This window comes from Lissotriton vulgaris, chromosome 9 (genome assembly GCF_964263255.1).
Source record: "Lissotriton vulgaris chromosome 9, aLisVul1.2, whole genome shotgun sequence".
Taxonomy (NCBI): Eukaryota; Metazoa; Chordata; class Amphibia; order Caudata; family Salamandridae; genus Lissotriton; species Lissotriton vulgaris.
In genome coordinates, this window is record NC_141697.1 from 917,896,225 (window position 1) to 917,919,859 (window position 23,635).

At 47.2% G+C, this 23,635-nt stretch overlaps 1 protein-coding gene across 1 annotated transcript in view; it reads left to right on the forward strand.

The window, feature by feature from the left end:
• The window catches only part of LOC147692517 (protein ABHD14A-like), a 107,781-nt gene that overhangs the window by 63,952 nt on the left and 20,194 nt on the right, over positions 1-23,635 (forward strand). The window contains exons 3-4 of the mRNA XM_086938730.1: positions 9,114-9,229; positions 9,786-10,021. Of these exons, the coding sequence (XP_086794856.1) occupies positions 9,114-9,229; positions 9,786-10,021 (352 nt within the window). The remainder of the gene's footprint in view (positions 1-9,113; positions 9,230-9,785; positions 10,022-23,635) is intronic.

Below are 23,635 nucleotides of genomic sequence, written 5' to 3' on the forward strand. Positions count from 1 at the left end.
TCATCTTCATACTCCTAAAAGTAATCTTTTAGTATGATAAGTGCTGATGTTTGAGCTCATAATTCACTGTATTGTATGTATGTTTTTTCGTGTTTTCTGTCGATTTCTAATGTGGGCTGGTACATCAATTGTGCTGAAATCTTCCTTCTCCCACCCACTGCAAAATCACCCCCTTGTATGTTTTACATCCACCTCCCCAGTTAGACACTTGGTCCAAGAATGTACAGCCATTGGGGATGAAGAATTTCAGTTCCAGTCTCTTATAAATTCCACAATTATTCTTTATATAAGGCCAGAAAGTGTCACCGTCTTTGAGCATATGGTGACAAGAGGCTACCAGGTCTGTGATTTCTGAGTTTTCAGACTGTAAAATTCCTAGCCGTATCCTCATTTTAGTTCATTCATTTCAATGCCGGTGGCTTCCTGTGCTGAACGAGGAGAGCTCAACAAGGGATTTTGTGGCAGGGATTGTTAGGTGGAGCTCACACACAGACTAAAATATAGAGTTTAGATGCAGCAGAGGGCCTTTCAGGGCAGAACATTTGTTGTCATCCTGGCCATGTAAGCTCCAAAATGGCGCTTTGATTAGAGCTCTGTGCTGCTTATGGCTCATTCCTTGTTTTCCGACAGTGAGTCGGCACTGCAGGGCCCAAAGAAGATGAAGAGGCATCAGTAGGCCTTGGCCAATTGATGATGATGATGCCTACAGTTGATGAACAGTGCCACAGACTTTCTTGCCTGAAACAACTACAAGATGGTGACTTTGGGTTGAGATATCTTCTCTGCGGTAACAGAAGAATCCCAGATCTGATCCGGCAGCCACTCTGGAGCACTATAGTCCTTCACGGACCTGCGGGCAGGTCTGAGGCAGGAGTGGACTCCATTCCACCCAACACAGAGTGGGTGTGATTCCCCTCATGTGCTCCGCGCTGAGGAAATCTATCCTACCTTCAGCTGGAGGACAGGCAAGGTGGAGCCCTAGTAACTGTGCAAAACATTGGTAAGGTTTTTATGATTCCCCTTCCTAAGAACTGGACTAGCCAGCACATGATGTGGTTATGATATGGACATACAGCTGACCGTGCAGAAGATGATTTTCAAGACTACTGAGCGGAAGAACACTGGTTCTGAAAGCGATGACTTACAGTAAAAAAGGAAGAGGTTCACTTTATGAACCTCAGAGTTGCTGCTTTTTTCCAAATGTTCCCAAGTGGCGGAGTTGCGAATGGGTGAGAAAATGTCCATGTTTTCTCTGATCAAACCTGTAGCAGTGTGTTTTTCAAAAGACATTTTAGATCAGAAAGAATTGAGCGGGTCCTCCTGGATTGGCTAGAGTCCTGATTTATATGTTGCTGCTTATTGTTGAATAGTCTAATCTTAAACTGCTGAGATGCCTCACTTCAATTATCCCCTTCCGCTGTGTATAGTTCTACTGACTAACAATAATATGGCTTTAATCTTTCTCGACTAAGATGCATTGGTTTCTGCTGGCAAAATGTTTTTCTGTGTCAAATCGTATAGTCATTAAAAACTAAAAAGAAATGTTATAGAGCCACTGGGGGTTCTTTTGGGAATTTCTGATATTGCAGATGTTTCTTTTGAGTGAAGTAATCATATGTTTTGTTTAATATACAACAAGTTGTCTTTAGTGTGCAATTTTGGTATTTCAGAAAGGGGAAACTTACATTTTGCTTCTAATCTAGATTCGGATCATGTTTGTCAAAATTCAGATATTAGGTTTCAGCTTACATTATATTTATTTACCTCTAGGAATTTAATTAGTGAAAGCTTGTGCTAGTAAATACTGGTGAGGACAAACTCATTTTAGTTAAGAAAATAACACTTTACTTCTTGGTATATGTCTTGTAGCTGAGAAGTTTAGATTACATATGCTGTTCTTGTGAAAAGACCACAAAGGACAGTGCAATTGCCTTCACAAAGTGTGCTCAACAGTTTTAAAAGCCAAGTCATCTAAAAGAAAAACCCACCTTCGTGGATACATACGCGGCTTTACCTGAATAGTTGACAGACCTTTGGATATTCACCAATATTCTCAGAATGCTAAAATCTTCTGCTTGGTACACTTTATTTTCAACCGTTTCTTACAAGTAAGTCTACGATTGCATTTGTTTTCTCCTAGGAACAAATCTCATGTTGAGCAAAGGGGTTACTCTTCAGCTCATATCTCACATTGGAACTGTTTCTCTTGGACATATGATTTATATATACTGCAAGTATTTCTCCTGAACTTTTGTCACCAGCATCTTCTTTGGTGACTTGCCTTCTCGTGCATATCTTCCTTTTTGTGTGTATTGTGGACATCTATGATTAAAGTAATAATATATAGGATATTGAAGCCCCTGTTGACATTATAATGATATTACAGGTCACTGAAGAGTTCCCTGTGCCTGTAGAGGAAGGAGACCACAGGAAGTGTTCCTTTATAAGGTCATGGAACAAAGAAGGCACTTGTAATATCGTTTCAACATACGATGGAGGATATTTTATTGGTTTTAATCTAGCGACACCATCAATCTTCCCTCCAATTCTTGGTGTCTTGCTCTTTCATCAGAAAGAGCATGTTTGCACATATGACGAAAAAAAAAACCTATATACTGTAAAATTAAATGCAACAAAAAGCAATTATTTATTTGTTGCAAAAAGATACTCAAATCAGTTTCATGTAAGTCAAATTGGAAATGCTGTAGCTCACAGTGCCTAGAAAAATGCTGAGGCATTCTGCCTTTCCTGTAATGATTAATAGCCTGAAGAAAAAATGTTGCCTTAAATTTCCCCTGTCTGATGAGCACAATGACGTGTGTACACAAACGTACACTTTATGACGGTATGGTGGCCAAGCTGATATGATGATGTATGCCCGTGTATGCCTAGCCAGGCATACAGGCACATACAGCATGATGAGGCTGCCATTTTAATTATTTTTTACTTACCTCTCCAGGATGGTAGATGCCACTTGCAGGGATAGGTAAATATATATATATTTTTTTTAAACAATATTTGAAGGTGGGCAAAAGCGCTTTTGAAAAACAAAGTGGGCTAGAAGCAAATGGCCGCTAGTACTCTCTACCCAAAAAAATGAAAATGTGGATGGAAAGCAGTTGGGAAGTGTGCAAGGCAACAGTGGAGGAGCTTGAGCCGGGCGGAATATATGAAAAGCAAGAAAATTGATAGGGAAGCAAGCATTGGATGAGCTGAGGGGAGGTGGAGGAGGATTAGCCCGCACAGAGCGGGGGCACACAGCAACAAGCAAGTAAACACGTGCAGTCTTCTAGAGTGCTAAAAACGCCATTCAGTTAAAAGGATGGACAAACACAAGAAGCCATTGACTAAGAAGTAAGCAAATAAGTGTTTAAAAAGCCAATCATTAGAAAGCAGAGGGCTGGCTCTGAGTCCATTGAAGGTTTTAGTCTGGTCCACAAGAGGTCTTTTGACAGCAAACCGCATATAACTGTCTGTAAGTAAGATCTAACAAGCATTTACAATGCAATGGTTTTGCCTTTGTTAAAGTTAGAGCTATTGGCATTGCTCTTGACATTATTTTTATTTGTTTTTTTTAAACATAAATAAATGGCATTGTCATTTACAATGCCACTAGCTTTATCACTCGCAAATGACACACACAAACACACACAGAGCCCCCCCACACACACACCCACACAGAGCCCCCCCACACACAGCCACACAGAGCCCCCCCACACACACAGCCACACAGAGCCCCCCACACACACAGCCACACAGAGCCCCCCACACACACACAGCCACACACACAGCCACACAAAGCCCCCCACACAGAGCCTTCCACACACACCCACACAGCACAAGCAGGCAACAGGGGCACACGGAGGCACAAGCAGGCAACAGGGGCACACGGAGGCACAAGCAGGCAACAGGGGCACACGGAAGCACAAGCAGGCAACAGGGGCACGAAAACGGAGGCACAAGCAGGCAACAGGGGCACACGGAGGCACAAGCAGGCAACAGGGGCACACGGAGGCACAAGCAGGCAACAGGAGCACACGGAGGCACAAGCAGGCAACAGGGACACACGGAGGCACAAGCAGGCAACAGGGGCACACGGAGGCACACGCAGGCAACAGGGGCACGAAAACTGAGGCACAAGCAGGCAACAGGGGCACGAAAACTGAGGCACAAGCAGGCGACAGGGGCACGAAAATGGAGGCACAAGCAGGCAACAGGGGCACACGGAGGCACAAGCAGGCAACAGGGGCACGAAAACTGAGGCACAAGCAGGCAACAGGGGCACACGGAGGCACAAGCAGGCAACAGGGGCACACGGAGGCACAAGCAGGCAACAGGGGCACGAAAACTGAGGCACAAGCAGGCAACAGGGGCACGAAAACTGAGGCACAAGCAGGCGACAGGGGCACGAAAATGGAGGCACAAGCAGGCAACAGGGGCACACGGAGGCACACGGAGGCACAAGCAGGCAACAGGGGCACACGGAGGCACAAGCAGGCAACAGGGGCACACGGAGGCACAAGCAGGCAACAGGGTCACGAAAACAAGCACAAGCAGGCAAAAGGGTCACAAGCAGGAATTGTAATTTAGACGGGGCTGAAGTGGAGAACGGTCAGTAGGGAAGTAGTGCGGCTGGTGCAGTGGTACCAGGCCGAAAGGTGAGAGGGGCTGTCTGCACCCCAGTTTGGACAGTTTCCACTACCTAACAGGGATTGGTGGGAGGGGGGCGTACTTCTTGCTTGCTTTAGAGCTGTTACTTCGGGGACGCAGTGCACGCTCTTGCCTGCTGCCTGCTGCCACCGGGACACGACAACAGGCAGGGAGAGGACAGGCTGGGAGAGGGCAGGGAGGGGGCAGGCTGGGAGAGGGCAGGCTGGGAGAGGGCAGGGAGGGGGTCAGGCTGGGAGAGGGCAGGTTGGGAGAGGGCAGGCTGGGAAAGGTCATGGAGGGGACAGGCTGGGAGAGGGCAGGCTGGGAGAGGGCAGGCTGGGAGAGGGCAGGCTGGGAGAGGGCAGGCTGGGAGAGGGCAGGCTGGGAGAGGGCAGGCTGGGAGAGGGCAGGCTGGGAGAGGGCAGGCTGGGAGAGGGCAGGCTGCGAGAGGACAGGCTGCGAGAGGGCAGGCTGCGAGAGGGCAGGCTGCGAGTGGGCAGGCTGGGAGTGGGCAGGCTGGGAGAGGGCAGGCAAGATCCTTTCCCAATATTCCTGGGAACCTGGCAATATATGTATTGATAACTGATGGTTGCTTTTAAGTTATTCATATCAGAACTCTATGAAGTAATCACAATCAATACCAAATATTGCAATGTCGTATTATGGCACAGCATGAAATGAAGTAACTACATTAGCAGAATTCTTCATGCTAATGACTCAAAATGTTTATCGGCTTCCTTGTAAATCAAATTGCAAGCTGCATGAGGTGACAAGCAGTTTACTTAAGTATGTCCATAGTACATCAGAGTAAATCTTGAATGCATAAATGCGACAAAATATCCATGATGCGTAGTCAATAGTGGTGAAAGGTAATATGTTCTGTCTCGCTCACGTCCTGAGATAGTGTGTAAATGTACCTGCCTGTCTACTGTCTCAGCACATCTCCCCGGGCCCTTCCCTAGCTGCGACGGTGTCCTACGCACCACTTATTCATCTGTGCAGTTTTCCATGCAGAGTTGCTTTCCGTGCCTAATGAACACGATGCTGTGCGTGGAGACACATGCACTAACCCCATACATAGTTTTGGAAGGAGTGGGGGAGAAGGATACAATCCAGCACACAGCGGACCGCGGCTACACTCTGAGACCCCCAACACTGGTCCTTGCAGCTGAACCCACCACAAGACTCCGCGGAGCCGAGCCTCGAGTGACGCCATCCGTCCTCCAGAGGCAGAGCGCTCAATGGTCGAGACAGCTTCATCCCCCGGAGCGGCGGATCTTTCAAAGATCCACTGACACGTGCCCAGCTGAAGACACTTCATCTGTTACCACAATCCCCCAGGCGTCCAGAGGCGAAGAAGGGTCCGTCACGACCTGCCCCAGCCCTCCTCTCTTCGAGAAAGGCCGCAGAGTAGCACGCGGCGGATGGAGTGGGAATACCAATGGTGCTAACATGAGACTCCCTACAGCACTTACAGCTTAGCATCTTCTGCTGATGTTGGCCAAATAGTCACAATTCACTCTACTCCAACAGGACCCGTTGGACAAACCTCCCAGCACTCACATGCACCCACCTCGCAACCATCGCAGCGCGGCTCCAGCGATGACGCGGCGGCTCGAGAACCACTCCTAGCGCGGCGGCACTGAGGGGGCTCGACCGCCTCAGCCAATGGGAGGGCAGCTCCTTCGTTCTTGCTCTCCGCGGCCCCGGCGAGGTCCTCAAGTTATTCTCGGCCCCGGGCAGCGGCGGCAATCAGGGAGGCAGCGTTTGCACCGTAGTAGGAGGCGGCAGAGCGCTCGGGGTGCCACTAGTGCCTTACCAGATTCGGGGGCGTTCCCGAGAATCGGCTTTCGGCTGACGTAGCGTGACGTAGCCAAAAGCCAAAAATTCTCGGGAACGCCCCCGAATCTGGTCCGAGATTGACGGACAGAGCCTTCTCCCAATGGCTAGCCTCCATTTATGGGGCTAGCCAATGAGAGAGTGGGGACGGTCCAGTCCCCAAACACAGATATCATTAAGTTTTTCCTAGCGCATGCGTACTTCGTACGCATTGGCTAGGCAAAACCTAAAAACGAGCGCTATGTTTATGACTGGGTTATTTGCAAAACTACCAGACATGTGCAGCAATAAGCCTAATGAGCCCCTCTTCCCTCTCCAGTGTCTACACCGATGAAAGCAGAGGTGTCTCAGCTTTCATTCTTTACCAGTGATGGATTTCCACACCACTGCTGTGCAAACAGTCTACCTCTTAGGATTGGCTGAGGCCAGACAGAAGTGAGGGGAAATGGTACCAGACATTCCTTGAGACCACAACCCCTTTTGTCAAGTCATTTGGGGTTTTGATGTGCTAAAAGTCACAAGCAATTTTAAGTTGTTTGCTACTAAGAGTCAACCATAATAGGTATCTATAATACACATAAAGAGGGAAATACATCATCACTCTACTGAAAAACAAAATGAGTAATCTCATATTGTTTTTGTATTCCTACACTCTTATTTTTTATGTTTACTTACTGCAGATTTTCAGTATTTAGGGTATAGAAGTATGCGACATTAAGAATAATTTACAATTGTGGCTATCTCCACTCCTTGTCCGTATTTTATAGTTTGTTATAGTGCTTCTTTGAGGTTTAGTAGTAGTGTTAGAAAAAGATGACCCCTGTTTGTCTTCAAACACCGTCTCAAACAAATGGAGGAAGAAAATCTTGCTCCCCATACCCATATCACATTTACCTGTATAAGGGAAGGCCGAGTACAAAAACCCTTTTCAAAAAGGGATCATCCTCAGAATAATGGATCTGCTCATTGTAGGAAAAGAAAGGCAGATGTTACATGAGAGCTTTGGATGTTCTCTAATTCTTGTTAAGAGGAACTGGGCAGCCCATTGGAAGAGTAGTTTGGAGAGAGGACCAGGGTTATAGAAATGGTTCAGACTTCAGACATCCTGGATTTTTGTTGTGAAATAGATTCTGGGATTGTGTTTGCAGTTAGCCGTGAAACAGGAACAGAAAAAATCCTAACTTGGTACTCTGAATGATTCCACTCTGATGAAGGACCTGGTTTCGATCTTGGTGATCGGTTACTCTGTCACAACGGTGACGGATATCCTATCCGCCGAGTATAAATCCCATATAGTATAATTGGATTCATATTTTAACGGACGGTATATCCATCACCGTTATGATGGAGTAACCCATTGGCCAAGATCGAAATCAGGCCAGAAGTATTAGTCCGCAGCTTTTGGCTTGAATTTCTGGAACCAGATAGTTTCTTCAAGTCTAATAGTACTATCTGTTGACGAACAAGGACAAAGAAGTACAGGCATACATATATATTAAGTCTGCTTGACTTGCAGAAATTCTCTCTTGGAGTGCAGGGTGCATACGGTACTAGAGATGGAAAACTGCCCAGAAAATAGACCATTTGCAACTAGAAAATTCTACCTACTGCGGTGAAGCTTCTTCTCTATGTCTGGAGTGAAAAACACCCAGCCAAATTAGTTAAAGCTTCTATATAGGAATCTCAAAAATTATTTGTAACCAGCCATTTTGCCGTGGACCTGAAATGATGATGGAGGGATTCTTCCTAAACTTGATCCAGTGCTCCAGAGACACCTGGAGCACAAGGAAAGAAGTACAAAATATGTGTTGTAAACTTTAGGACTTGACACTTTTCTGTCCCTGGAGTATCTGGACAAAGTGCTAAGCTTACCCAAAAAGATGCAACTTTCCTGGCTACATCTTAGCAGTTAATCCTGCTTGTAGCTTCTGATTGTGAAATTCAAGACTAGGCAAGACTGTAAAAAGAGTATCAGATCTTGTGGCGCAATGTCTGGCTACAACTTCTATCCTTCCCTGCTGAATGTTCTTGATATTCAAAAAGTCTGAAAGTAAAACCTTTGACCCATACAAAACACCAACTCATGCCTGACCTTGCTCCATTGCAGTTTATCTTTAAGTAGTCCATGGGTGGATGCCTTCCATAACTTTTGACCAGGGTAAACTAGCCACCTTGCTCCGTGGTAGGTCAGAGGGTCTTTGATGAACAGGGGTTTGACTTTAGGTCATCTATGTGGGTGGCAATAGTTGGAGAGTCAGATTAATAATAAAGCCCTGTCCACCAGTGAGCCTCTACATACAACAACGCACTACTCAAATGAGATCCTCTCTATGCTACAACCCTTGACCAATAGAGAGCCTAGAAATGCAATCCTTATGGTTAAGTGCACTTCACAAGAAACAGACCACACCTTCTGCCCAAGAGACTTTAGAGAATTACAAAAGTCGTGGCAATATAACCGATTCATTAGTGCATTCAACAGATTCTACGAATACAATAAACCTTATAAAACTGTTTTGTTGTACTTAGCGGGACTCTTAAGCACAGCACTGGATATTGTGATATTTTCTCCTTTGCACTGTTCTCATTTGTGAGAGTTTTCTAACTCATGTGTTTTCTTGCAGGTTTGATATTCTGCTTCTTCATGGACAGTCGTTCACTTCCAAGACATGGCAGGATTTGGGCACACTGACCCTGCTCGCTGAGCATGGACATAGGGCGGTTGCTCTTGACTTACCAGGTAGGCTCATAAAATATTAACTTTATGCCTGAGTGCAAAGACATGTCAAAAAGGAGAACAGAGTTAAAGCCACTAATCCTTGAGTTTGCAGATCTACATCTTCGTCCCCATAGTTGCATAATCAGGCTTCCTCTAGCTCGGTTTTCCCCGATTGTCATTCGTGTGCCCCCATAGCAGCATTGTTTTGTGTCCTTCCAAGCCTGGCTTCCAAAATCACCATCATCACTCAATTTGCTCGTGTTAAAGGACCGTAGCCTTGATACGGTCAGTCATCATGTGTGTTTCTGCAGCATTAACCCAGTGTGCAAAGTGTCTGGTCCATCTTTTCATGTATGTGGCTTTTTTGAAAAATGTAGATAAGTTTGTTAGATGCGTCTTTTAAAAAAATGGGGGTTGAGGAATGTAAATGCTGTATAGGAGTGGTTTATTTCGGACTACTCCGAAAGACCAGTTTGGGCAGCAGTTGTGATGTCTCATCTGGTCCGTGGCTGCTTATGGTTGTATTTTAGCTTGTCTAGTGCCTGAACCATGTTAATATGTTCCTTTCTATTGTTAGGTTATGGGATGTCCCTGGAGTCGAAGGCGAAGGCATCAGATCAGGGCCGACTTGATTATATGCTGCGCATCATTGAGACCCTGGGTCTGAAGGACCCAATCGTGATCAGCCCTTCAATGAGTGGCCTCTTCTCTTTGCCCCTTGTCCTGCAGCATGGAGAGCACCTCAGGGGATTCATACCAATTGCCCCAGTGGGCACCAAAAGCTACAGTGCAGAGCAGTATCAAAGGGTACAGGTGAGTAATCTGTAACCCCAGAAAGAGCATAATTAAAAGAGGGAAGAAGGGGGAGTGAATTTTCTTTGAACCCCAAGAGCTAATGTAGTGTGTATTTTTGGTAGAGCTACCATTTTATTAAATTATTCATGTGTGATATTAAATTGCTGTCATCCAATGAAAAACAGAGGCCAACAAGGGCATTTAGTGGTTGAAAAGTTGGAAAAAGGTGGGGACTAGTATATGGTGGGAAATATTTTTCCAGATTCATCCTGGGAGAGAGTAGACATTCGAAGAGGTGGGAAGAACGAGTTTTAGTTAGATTAATCTAGTTTGCGACTGCTTTGCAAAGCCTTTTGCCATGTGGGCACAAGTGTGTTTCACTTCCCTTCCCCTGGAATGTCAGACTATAGGAATGTTTTGCACCTTGTGCCTCTGGAAATGTCTGAGTTACCGTTAGTTTCTATGATAGGGATGATGTTGCAAGTGGATACATTTGGATGTGGGCGGCAGAACAATGCTCATTTGCTCTTGTTTGACACTGTATCTCCACCATGTTGCTTCGCATGGCAGACGTGTGTGATGGACGGGAGTAGGGTTAAGGGAAGTGACCATGCCTAGTTACATTACGAAACAGACGACCTGACCAAGGTTCAGCACAACCATAATATAAATATAATGAGCGTAAGTCCGGTGCAGCACACTTCCCGTGCCCGTCGCCACAAGGCACAAAAAAGGTCAACAGGTTTCTTCAGATGGTGGAAGGCGCACTCATTCAAATATAGGCAAAAAGTCTTCTTTAGTCCAAAATATGTAATTCTTTATTGTAGTAATTATGCCAAACAAGTTGCACAGCCAACGCGTTTCGTTCCTGGGTGGAACTTCGTCAGGGTAATTCAAATTTAAACAAGGGTGTCCCAAAGAGGATATGAACCAGCAAAGGTAAAATTGTAGACAATCACACACATCCCGGATCCCGGTGCAAGGAAGCGTTGTTCCAAGGTATCCCACAATCAATGAGGATAAACTGTTTACCAAGTTGTTCCAACCCGAGTGGGAGGAGTTAGGTCGCACCAGTAATGCGCCCCTGGCACGAGGATAATCACAGGGCTCAAGTATGTAGATCCATGCAATAAGGATAGAAAAGCATAAATGGCACTTCAAATTCAGCAACCACTTAACACGATATACTCTCGAATTTTAACTGCAGCTCCCGGCATAATAACAAGGAGAGGACGAACTTGAAGTGCCATTTATGCTTTCCTTGCACCGGGATCCGGGATGCGTGTGATTGTCTACAATTTTACCTTTGCTGGTTTATATACTCTTTGGGACACCCTTGTTGTAATTTTAATTGCCCTGACGAAGTTCCGCCCAGGAACGAAACGCGTTGGCTGTGCAACTTGTTTGGCATAATTGCTACAATAAAGAATTAAATATTTTGGACTAAAGAAGACTTTTTGCCTATGCCTAGTTACATTATTTACTTAAATATTGTACTCCGGTGCTCTCATCTCGCCTTGCGAATCTCTGTTCACGTCTATCAGTTATCGATCCACCTGGACTTGGAAGTGCTGGTATCTCAAATTTGTCTTGGCTAATGTCCCACACCCATTTCTCATTTGATGAGTCTCAGTTTGTTGAAGCTCAGCTGTGACAAAACCTACGTTCTGATATTAGGAAGCTCTCACCCCTCTGTGGTCAGACAACTTATAGTGTGCTTTGATGGTCTAGAGCCCCTCCCTTCAAGAGCTATTCATGACCTGGGCATACGTGTTGATCAAGTGCTCACCGCTAAAGTGTGTTCGAGGCATGTGGGCTGCTGAATTCATATCTGTGCATAGATCGCCGCCTAGTGTTGGGTCCGGATGATCGCACATTGTTGTCCTGGAAGAGTCTTCGAAGTATCACGAGATAGGTGGCTCCTCCCCTGGACTACAGTGCGCATGGGCATCGCCTCCATCCCCAGATTGTTTTTTTCCGCCATTGGGTTCGGATGTGTTTCGGTTCCCTCTGTCGGAATCGATAGTTGTTTGACTTTCCTTACTTGAGACCAAAAGGTCTTTAGGACTCGCGTCGGTATTGTCCATCGTTCGGGTTTGTTATTTCATCAGCTCCGAACTCTTGCTGCCCCTCCGCGTGCTGTCGGCGCAGACGGGCCTACACGACGCTCCAGACTACTACCATGGAACGAACTCCGTTTAAGAGGTGCCCGGTGTGCACCTCAAAGTATTCACACCTCGACGTGCACCCAGTGTGCAACAAATGTCTGTCGCCGGACCATGACGAGGCCAGGTGTATGGCCTGCTCAAAGTTCCGGTGCAAGAAAACTCTCAAGCTTCATCGGGCCGCTAGACTCCAGGCCCACTTATCAGCGCCCCCGCCGGACGACATTTTCGAGGAAGACGTTGGTGACGACACCTTCCTACAAGTTTCGGACTCCAGCCCAGCGTCGGAAGATAAAAACTACGACGCGGGGGACGAGGAGTTTGATGAAGGCGTCGGAGAGGTAGGGGACGACGACGGGGCCATTGCCACCGTGGGGGATAGCTCAGAGGAGGAGCACCCTCAGACTGACTCCGGGGTCAATCCCCATGATACGGCCCAGGTCGAGGGATTGCCTTCGGGCCTTACCCAAGACCTTACTACTCGTCCCACGGCTCCGCCTACGGGCCCGGCCACGGACATTGGTGAGGCGCCACTCCCGGTAAAGAAACTGAAAGTGAAACCACCGGGGACCACGCCAACGGTATCGAAACCGAAAGTGAAAGTCTCACTGTCGGGACTTGAGGCTCCAAAAAAGCCCAAAATGGCCGCCAACATCAAAAGCCAAGCCAAGATGGCCGACCCAAAGACCCTGGTGTCGAAGCCGAAGGCAAAGACGACCGACGCGGCCGCGTCGGCGCCGAAGACGGTCGAGGTCGACAACCCGAAAAGACCCTCGAAGAAGCGTCAAGACGACCCCAAGGCTCTGGCTGCGCCGATTCCGGCCGTCAAGGGAAAGGGTGGTGACGTGTCGGCTCCGAAGACCGTGCCTTCACTCGCCGACCCGACTCCGGCCTCGGAGGAATCGCTCGAGCCGGTCCAGCCCTCACCGTCCTTAACGAAGAAGGTCACGGAGTCCCTTCAACGAATTCGGAAGGATGCAGCGGCCCCGGAACTGAAGAGTGTGGTGCCGAAGCCTGCACAGCAGACGGCCAAGGCGCAGACGCCGATCCGCTTCATGCTGCCGCCGAAGAAGACGCCGAAGGCATTCGCTCCAAAGCATGGGGACGAGGTGCCTTTGAAGCCAGTGTCGACGCCCAAAGCGTCATTGGTAGTGTCGAAGCTTCGGCTACAGCCACTCGCAGAAGAGGAGCGTCGAGAGGTTGTCATCGACGCAGACACAGGCAAACTCTCTCTCCTTAAGAGGAAAATCACCACGGAGCCGGTGTTGGAACATTTTCGTATTCCACTCAAAAAGAAGTTGGACTCTGTGGGTACTTCTGCCCCTAGGGAGCCTGCATCTCCAAAAAATGTTGAACTCTCACCAACCCATTCTAACACTGGGGAAGGTGACGGAGATGAGGAGGACGAGTACAATTATCCAGCGTACTCGGATCCGGAGGAGGTCAACGAACCTTGGTCTGCTGGAGGCGACCCGGTGGACCCTCAGTTGGGTCACGAACCGCAGCTTTTTGCAGCAAAAACTTCTCCAACAGAGGACTCTGCAGCCTTCAATGCTCTGATTGAGAGGGCTGCAGCAAACCATGATGTCGAACTCCATGCGGACCCTGTGGATGAAGATTTTCTGTTTGACACTTTCTCAGTGGCTGAAAAGTCGGTCAAAACCTTGCCTATGCTCAAGGGAGTGCTGAAGCACGCGCCAGAGGTCTTCAAGGAGCCCACTCGGGCGCGAGTCATCAATCCTCGTATTGACAAAAAATACAAGGCAGCGCCCACTGATCCAACATACATCAAGGGACACTTGCCACTGGATTCGTTGGTGGTATCCAACGCACGCAAATGGGCGAACTCGCAGACCACGGGTGATGCTCCTCCCCCAGACAAAAATCCAAGATCTTTGAAGCCTCAGGCAAACGTATTGCTGCGCAGGCAGCTAATATTTGGCGCATTTCAAACACGCAGGCCCTACTTGCACGCTACAATAGGGCGCACTATGACACCCTTGAAACACTTCTGCAACACTTACCTGATCAGTACAAAGAGGCAGCTGAAATGTTGATTCAGGAGGGGAAGCTCATCACCAATGCTTCCATTAAATGTGCATTGGATGTGGCTGATACCGCCTCCAGGGCTGTAAACACTAGCGTGTTACTGCGTAGGTATGCCTGGCTTAGAATATCAGGCTTCAAACCAGACATACAGACAACCATCTTAAATCAAACAGTTAATCCAGACCACCTGTTTGGCCCTGAAGTGGACGCAACCCTTGAGAAAATGAAGAAAGATACGGACACTGCTAAGTCTATGGGAGCCCTCCAGTCACAGCAGTTTCGGGGTGGTTCTTTTCGCCGCTCCAGTAACAGAGGCACCTCAAGGGGTCAGGCATCGCAATCCACGCAGTATTACAAGAGCAACACCCAGACTTCATACACCAACAAGGGTAGAGGCGGTTACAGGGGCAACAACGTCAAAGGCAGGGGACGTGGAAACAACAGCTCCAGGTCCTCCACCACCAACAAACAGTGACGCCTTGTCACTGCCCCCCGACCACACAACACCGGTCGGGGGGAGACTCCAGCAGTTCCTGCCCGTGTGGAAATCCATCACCACGGACAGGTGGGTCAAATCTCTTATTCAGTACGGTTACTGTCTGGAACTCACGTCCACACCACCAAACATACCTCCAAGAAGCCGTCCTATGTCCGGCGAGCACTTGCTCTTGTTGCAGCAGGAGGTCAAAGTCATGCTGCAAAAAGGAGCGATAGAGCTCGTGCCACTGCAAGAAAGGGGAACAGGAGTTTACTCTCTGTACTTTCTAATCCCCAAAAAGGACGGATCCCTCCGGCCCATCCTGGACCTCAGGCCCCTCAACCGGTACATTCTGTCGGAGCATTTCCATATGCTCACGTTGCAGCAGGTTCTCCCTCTGCTTCAGCAGGGGGACTTCCTGGCAACGCTAGATCTCAAGGATGCATACTTTCACATTCCCCTGCATCCTTCACACAGGAAGTACCTCAGGTTCACAATCCAAGACCAGCACTATCAGTTCAGGGTTCTGCCTTTCGGAGTCACCACAGCGCCAAGAGTTTTTACAAAGTGCCTGGCGACTGTGGCGGCGCACCTACGACGCCAGAACGTGAACGTCCACGTCTATCCGTATCTGGACGACTGGCTCATTCAGGCACGTTCAGAACAGCAGTGCGCAAATCACGTGTCCCGCACCATTCATCTCCTGCACGATCTGGGATTCTCACTGAATTACCCAAAATCACATCTCCAACCCGCCCATGTACGGCAGTATCTGGGCGCGACAATAGACACTCTGGCAGCCACTGCGCAGCCAAACTCAGTGAGAATCGCCAGTATCCAGACGCTGATCCAACGATTCAGACCACAGCACTCGCTTCCAGCGAGGGTGGTCATGCAGTTGATAGGCATGATGGCCTCCTGCATCGTCCCGCACGCGAGGTTACAGTGGACTCAGGCTCATGGGCAACTAACAGACCTAGTGTTGGTGAGCGGTCGGGCATACAACTCTCTGCATTGGTGGAATCCACAAAACCTTTGCAAGGGCCGACCGTTTCAAGAGCCAGTGCCACAGATTATCCTGACAACGGACGCCTCTCTCCAGGGTTGGGGAGCGCATGTACTCCACTACACAGTGCAGGGACTATGGACATCACAGCAGAAGAAGATGCACATCAATGTGTTGGAACTGATGGCAATCTTCATGGCCCTGAAGGCGTTCAAAGTACACCTGTGCAACAAGGTCGTGTTGATCCGGACGGACATCATGACGGCCATGTACTACGTTCAGAAGCAGGGAGGAACACACTCTCCGCAGCTGTCTCATCTGGCTCAGAGCATGTGGAAGTGGGCCATTCAGAGGAACATCTTCCTCATGGCGGAGCACCTCCCAGGCAAGGACAATCAGATGGCGGACCTGCTCAGCAGGCACAGCCATCAAATGCACGAGTGGGAGATACATCCATCAGTACTCCAACCGTACTTCCAAAAGTGGGGTCATCCAGAGATTGACCTGTTCGCCACAAGGGAGAACGCAAAATGCCAAAGCTTCGCCGCCAGGTTCCCACACCCGCAATCGCAGGGCAATGCGATGTGGATGAACTGGTCAGGCAGATTTGCGTACGCTTTTCCCCCAGCACCTCTGATTCCGCTGGTGGCACGCAAGCTCAGGCAACACTTGATGACTCTCATCCTGGTTGCTCCAACGTGGGCTCGCCAACCATGGTACACCACGTTTCTGGAACTTTCCGTGGTACCGCATCAAAGGCTTCACCTCACTCCCAGCCTTCTGGCGCAGAGCCATGGCGACATTCAGCACCCAGATCCGCAACAGCTCAACCTGGCGATCTGGCTCCTGAAGTCCTAGAGTTTGGCTACCTCAATCTTCCCCCCCGATTGCATGGACATCATTCGGGAGGCAAGGAAGCCCACTACTATAGCATGTTATTCGGCTAAATGGAAGCGGTTCGTCATTTATTGTGCGAACCACAACATTGACCCGCTGGATGCTTCCATTCAGAACATCATTTGTTACCTGTTCCATCTATACCAATGCAATTTAGCGTATTCTTCCATCCGCATTCACCTGTCTGCAATGGCCGCATACCTCCAGAATAAGCGGCACCTATCACTTTTCAAGGTTCCTGCTATTAAGGCTTTTCTGGAAGGGCTCAAAAGGGTCATTCCACCACGGACGCCACCAGCTCCAGAATGGAACCTCAATGTGGTTCTTACAAGGCTGATGGGTCCTCCTTTTGAGCCACTGCACTCTTGTGAGCTTCAGTTTCTAACTTGGAAGGTGGCTTTCTTGGTAGCAATTACATCGCTACGGAGGGTTAGTGAGTTGCAGGCACTCACCATCCAAGAGCCTTTTTTCCAAGTCCATGCCAACAGGGTGGTGCTCCGCACTAACCCTAAATTTTTGCCTAAGGTGGTATCTCAATTCTACTTAAACCAGACAATCGAGTTGCCAGTGTTTTTTCAAAACCCCGAGTCACTGGCGGAGCGGATGCTCCACACTCTTGACGTTAAAAGAGCCTTAATGTACTACGTTGACAGGACAAAGGATTTTCGAAAGACCAAGCAACTTTTCGTTGCATTTGCCTCACACCACAAGGGTAACGCTATTTCCAAAGCTGGTATTGCTAGGTGGATCGTGAAATGCATTCAGATCTGTTACGCTAAAGCTAAACGCACTCTCACAATTCCACCAAGAGCCCACTCCACCAGAAAGTTGGGGGCCTCTATGGCCTTCCTTGGGAACATTCCTTTGGAAGATATTTGTAGGGCAGCCACATGGTCTACCACACATACTTTTACTAAACATTACTGCGTAGACGTACACTCCAAACAGCAGGCAGCTGTTGGACAGGCTGTTCTCAAGACACTTTTTCAAACTGCTGCAGCTGGCACGGGCGGCCGCCAATGAGGGGAGCACTGCTATGTATTCTATGCACAGATATGAATTCAGCAGCCCACATGCCTCGAACTGCAAATGCTACTTACCAGTATGCATCTGTTCTTGGCATGTAGGGCTGCTGACATTCATATCGCCCGCCCTCCTCCCCGGCGCCTGTAGCAGCTGCAGTATTTCTTATACACGCGCATAGCATGGTCATCACTCACATAGTTCACTCCATCTCTGCCAATGGCTAAAAACAATCTGGGGATGGAGGCGATGCCCATGCGCACTGTAGTCCAGGGGAGGAGCCACCTATCTCGTGATACTTCGAAGACTCTTCCAGGACAACAATGTGCGATCATCCGGACCCAACACTAGGCGGCGATCTATGCACAGATATGAATGTCAGCAGCCCTACATGCCAAGAACAGATGCATACTGGTAAGTAGCATTTGCATTTTGTCCTTCTGCCACAAATCTGTCACCTGTGCTTTCATCTCTTCCTGTTTCAATTTTGGCAAATTGGTCTGTCTGGGTCTTCCCTAAATATATGCTGGCCCAACTCCAATTAATTAAATACACAGCAGCGAGGTGCGTACTGGAACACGTGCTAGGATCCAGACTCCCACCATTTGGCAGAACTACATTTGCTCTTAGCAACGAAGAGGGTAACTTTAAATGCCCCAACATTTGCTCCCGAACCACTTCCAGTTTGGACCCCCATCTTCCTGATTTTGTACTTTTATATACATTATTCGCACACTCTGACAGTGCAAGCTCAGCCCATATTTTGAGCATTTATGAGATCTGGTGCTCCTGTTGCGATGGTCACTCCTTCGCCTACATGAGTGCTTAAATGTGGAGACTTTTTCTCTCTTTCTGCGTTGTCGCTCTATCCTGAATCTTTTCCTTAAGACTTGGGACCTGATTTATGTGACTGATATCCTGTGTGCCTTATTACGAGTGCCATGGGATATAATTCACTTGTAATAAGGTGGACGGGATATCTCTCCCGTTGGCTGAGAAACCTGTCAGCCGAACTCTAAAACATATGCTTTGTTGTTTAAACATTCATTTATGTGTAAGCTTTCCTCAGCCTTTGTTTGGGACCTCATTCCACCAGGAGGAGCATGGGTAAGAAGAGGTTAGTAATGAGCTGGTGCTATTTCGAATATTTGCGAACTGCCTTGGAGTTAACTCACTTTGTGTTAAGGATGAATGTTTTATGTGAAAGATGAGTTTATTTTCTGTGTTTTTACTAGTTCCTTGTGACGGTGTGTGCATTTGCCCCTGTTTTGGATAAATATTTGTCGCTGTCTGCAGGATGCTTGTGCTTTCTGTGTGTTTTTGTTGATGAAAGATGTGTGCCTGCAAGGTATAAAGGGAGTGTGTGTTCACATACATGGGTTTCGTATGTTCACATGTGACTGCAGGAATTATAGTTGTCATTGGACATGTACAAGGGTGTGGGTTTATGTATGTATGCTCATTTAGTGGTGTATATGCAAGCACTCCGGGGATGTACAAATGTCTGTGGATATTCTATATGCGCACAGCAATGCACTGTTTGCAGGTGTGAGTCTGAAGAAATGTCTCTTCTGTGCTCGTGTGTGTGCCAGTGTGCTGTATGCATTACAGGGTGCATGACTGTAGTGGGAAGTAGACGTGTAAAGGGGATAAGTGAGGGAGCATCTCTTCCTCTGTTCTCCTATGCTAAAAACGAAAACAAAATATTTGAAATGCAAATGCCTAAAATAAATATTGTACTCCACCCCTGTCATCAACATGACTGCCCTAATCAGATGACCATCTCAGGAACAGTACAAATATGTAAAATGAAAAAAAGTGAAGGAGCCCACAATGCTAGTTGGAAGCCCAATGTCAGATGCAGATGTTGCCTGTATGCAGACTGACTAGTTTTGAGTCACAGACCATTTTTACCACCACCCTACGCGTTGTCTTTTTTTAAATTTAATTCTTGCAAGTTGTTTTACATCCCTACTTTCACCTTTTGTCACCAGTTGCCTATTTTCCATTCCTCCTTCTTTATTTCTTTTATTTTTGTGTCCCTCTTGTTCTGGGTCAAAATCTAATGGGGTAAAATAAGTACTGGTCCCCAAAAGTGATTGCCTGTGTCCGCCTCCCGTAGCCACCTGCACAAATTAAACACTGCTTGCTTGTGAAAAAATTGAACATTGCCTGAAAACATGAAAAATTGAGTTAAAAAATCAACGAAAAAGAAAACTCAATATGAAAAAGCTGGTTAAGCCTGGGAATAAAGAGCATTATTAACAGACACTTGAAACATTGCTCACAATCATCAGTCAAATGAAAGAAACAGCAAGAAAAGTTCACTTCACATGTTTAAACCATTACAAAGAGGTTACAGATACTTCACATGTGTAAGCCATATCAAAGGAGTTAAAGATGTCTCTGGATATTCTGCAAACTGAATCCCAGTTTAGAAACAAAATGGTGGTGGCAGACAGCAGCACATGATGCAGCTCAATAAATTTCACAATGACAAAGCTAAGGTTTTTGAGACTGAATATCTTTTAGATCTTAACACAGGATGATGGAAAAAAATGGATGGTTGAATAAAGACTTTCCGGCATTTTAACATGCAAAGGACTATATGGAGGGCAATGACAAGTGCCCCATGACTTATGACAATGGAGAGCAGGAGGACATCACCTAACTTCAACTATCTGTCGATCCACAAGGCTTGTGATGATTCCATGATGTTGACTGTGCCTATGAAAGTGTGTTTGTAGAAGCAGAAGGTAACTGAGCCATAACCATGGGCCAAACATACCAGAATCAGGGCTTTAAGTGGGCCGGGTCTCAAGGGGTCTGAGCACCGGCAGTTTTTTTCAGGGGGCCTCGAAACGGGTCTCTATCGGGCTCTGTTTTGAGCCCTGACACTGGCAGTCCGTTTTTTTCCCTGACTGAAATGACAGCTGTTTGCTGTCAGTGCAGTCTCGAAAAAAAGTGCCATGGCTCAAAACAAAGCCTGATAGAGAGACCCGTTTCGAGACAGCAGGCACATGGATGTGCTCTGCTCACACTGCTCACTTTTCAGTAGTAGAGAAGTTACAGCATGACGTCATGCCAGGAGAGCGTTGTGGGGGAAGGGAAATCCTTTAAGAGTAATTTTCTTTCTGGATTTCCCTTCTCTTTCTGGAACAGTAACATTGTGGTAGGGTCACCAGGGATTTATTTGGAAGCTTTGTCAATATTATATACAAGTCATAGTTGCAGCTTATTTATCTTCTGCAAGTAATAACCATTGACTAAGCCAATATCCCTTACTTAATGTAGGTATGATGTTACTTGTATCAAATATCTGGATGCAATGACAGAAACAGCAAAATGCAAGTCGTGCAGCACACTATGCTAAGCACAGATTTTTTGCGTAAGTGATTTAAAGCCACGCCCCTAATTACACTGACCACGCCCCTTTGAGAGACCCCCCTGTTTTTTCATCCCACTTAAAGCCCTGACCAGAATGCATGTGCTACAAATATGAGCAATGACCAGGCTGTTTGAGAGCATCCGCCTCACTACAGCCAGCATGCAGGAGAAAAACAGCAGAGATTGATCCGCATGTGCCTCACCAAGCACCCCTAACACAGTAATCACCAAAATTGCGGAAAAGGAAACAAAAAGCAAAGAAAGAAACGTGAATTAAAAACATCACACTTAAAATACAAGCAGTTCAAGAAGAATGTCTCCAACTGCTTCGGAAAGGAGACTGTACAAGAAGCAAAAACAATCATAACAGTGACACACAACAGCTCCCAGCACATGCAACCAGTCGATCTGGGAAGTGAAAGAGAGAACATGCGGACAATGGTGTGAGAGAAGTAATCCTGTGCTAAGTTTGTATTTAGAGGCCCTCATCCTTCAAAATGCGTAAAAGTTGTGTATATGTCACAACAAATCACTTTTATTTGAATAGGGGATACAGAACACTTAGGGCCTCATTCCAATGTCGGGACTGACTCCCCTCCGGTCTGACACCTCTATTGCAATGCGACCGCACATGGTGCGGTCGCATACTCCCATTTCTCTATTTTAGCTTGTGCTGCAACCGTAAACCGGCCATAGCACAAGCTCCCATAGATGAATGAGAGTTTCTGTTAATCCCTGCACATGGTGCAGGGTTTAACAGGGGGCACATAGGTTCCCCCTCGTCTCCCAACTGGAGGCCGCAGAGAGAAGGAAGCCCTGCTAGGTTCCCCCAAAGTCGCTTTCTAACAGGCTTTCCATGTTGGGAAACCTGGCATGGAAAGCCTGTCGGAAACCGGCATTGAAGTCCTGACGGTGGAAACATTGTCCTATAGAGATTACGTGCCGGTTCAGAATGACCGTCGGTCTCACTTTTGACTGCCATTGTATTTAGGTGGTCGGAAGTGAAACCCTAGATGTCGTTCGGAAAGCCTTTGACTGGAGGCCGGAGGCTTTCTGACCCCTTAGTCCCTGGTTACAAGTTCCAGACTTAATTCTTTTCCCAGTCCAAAACGGAGTTTACATAGGGATCAGAATGCATGTTTGCCGTGTACCAATCATCACACCTTTGACGCTATCCCCTAATAAATTCCAGCAGGTTAAACTTGATGTGATTCATCAGGGAAAAGGGCCTAGAAAAAAGGCAAAACCTGTGAATTTGGGTGTTAAATACTGAATCTGCATGTTATGCCTTCTGTCAAAGTTGAAACCTCAAAACTCCTGGTGAACTGCAATAAACCTGAATCGGAGAAGTGTAGGGTGCACAATCAAATATTTTTTAAGGCAATCTATGTCAATAATTTATTTTTGTGTTTAAATGCCCTACCCTGGTTCATTTAGGCTTTAATCATCCTTATCTCAATATCTTTCCTACATCGAGGCTGGTTCCTTTAATTTCACTACAACAAAATGTGTATTCCATTTTTTTGTTAACGTACAATACTTCCTTTAAAGATGCTATATCTGATACCGGATTTCCATTTTAAGTACAGAATGAAGTTAATTTCAATTGCCATATTTAATAACTAAGAATCTGGGAAAAATAAATATTCCCTTCGCCTCGTCTCTGCAGCATATAGCACTCAGAGTTCTTAAAATAGGAAACAAATATTTTCTTCTTATTTTCAGTAAGTTGAGCAATAGTGTAATTAGTATATAAATTGGAACCTCAAATGCATATTCTTGCTAATATCAATTTCCTTTCTCTGTCATTCGTGATCTGACAGAGACACACAGCCGTAGATTCCTTACCTTTTGAATTTCCAGACGTCAGGCTGAATCCAAAAGATTTTTCATAGCACTACCCCTGCGCGCTGTTAGGTAGCGTCGGTCGACTCTGCATGTCATCGTATGGCATAGAGTTCGTCGTGACGTCCACATTGTCTGTATAGGCGCCACCTAAGCACACTGACGTCAGTTCTTTTCTTTCCGCGCCAGCCAGCGCAGATCCGTCTGAGAGCTTACCCCCTGTCATTTTTTGACAGACCTTATTGTAAAAATGTTTCCGTTGTGTAGGATCTCAAAGAAGACATCAGGGTTTGAACCGTGTGGCTCCTGTCACCGGGCCATGTCTGTTATGGAACCTCACCTCCTGTGTCTTTGGTGCCTGGAGCGTGACCGCGATCCAAAGTCATGCCAGGCCATGGCGCCAATAGCTTTGATGGAGCGGTCCCTAAAGCTGCTTGTGGCCTGGCATCAGGCGCCTCAGAAATCTCGTTTCCGCTCCCGGTCTCAGTCGAGAGGAAGGTCCAAGCACTATTCCAGTGGATCCAAGTCTTTATCCTCCCATTCAAAATCTTCGTCCTGTCTGTCGCTCAACGAGACGGAGGAGTCTTGGCTTTCAAGGCCACGCTCCACATGAGCGGGCGCCTGGGTCGGCTCTGCGTTTCTATCCCTTTCCGGGGACCGGAGCAACCCCGCCCAGTTAAGAGTTTTATGACATTATGTGCGCCATATTTGGGTGGCCTGATTCTGCTGGTGCACGTTCATGCCTCGCAAGCTCAGAAAAAGGAGCTCCTCTGAGTTCCATG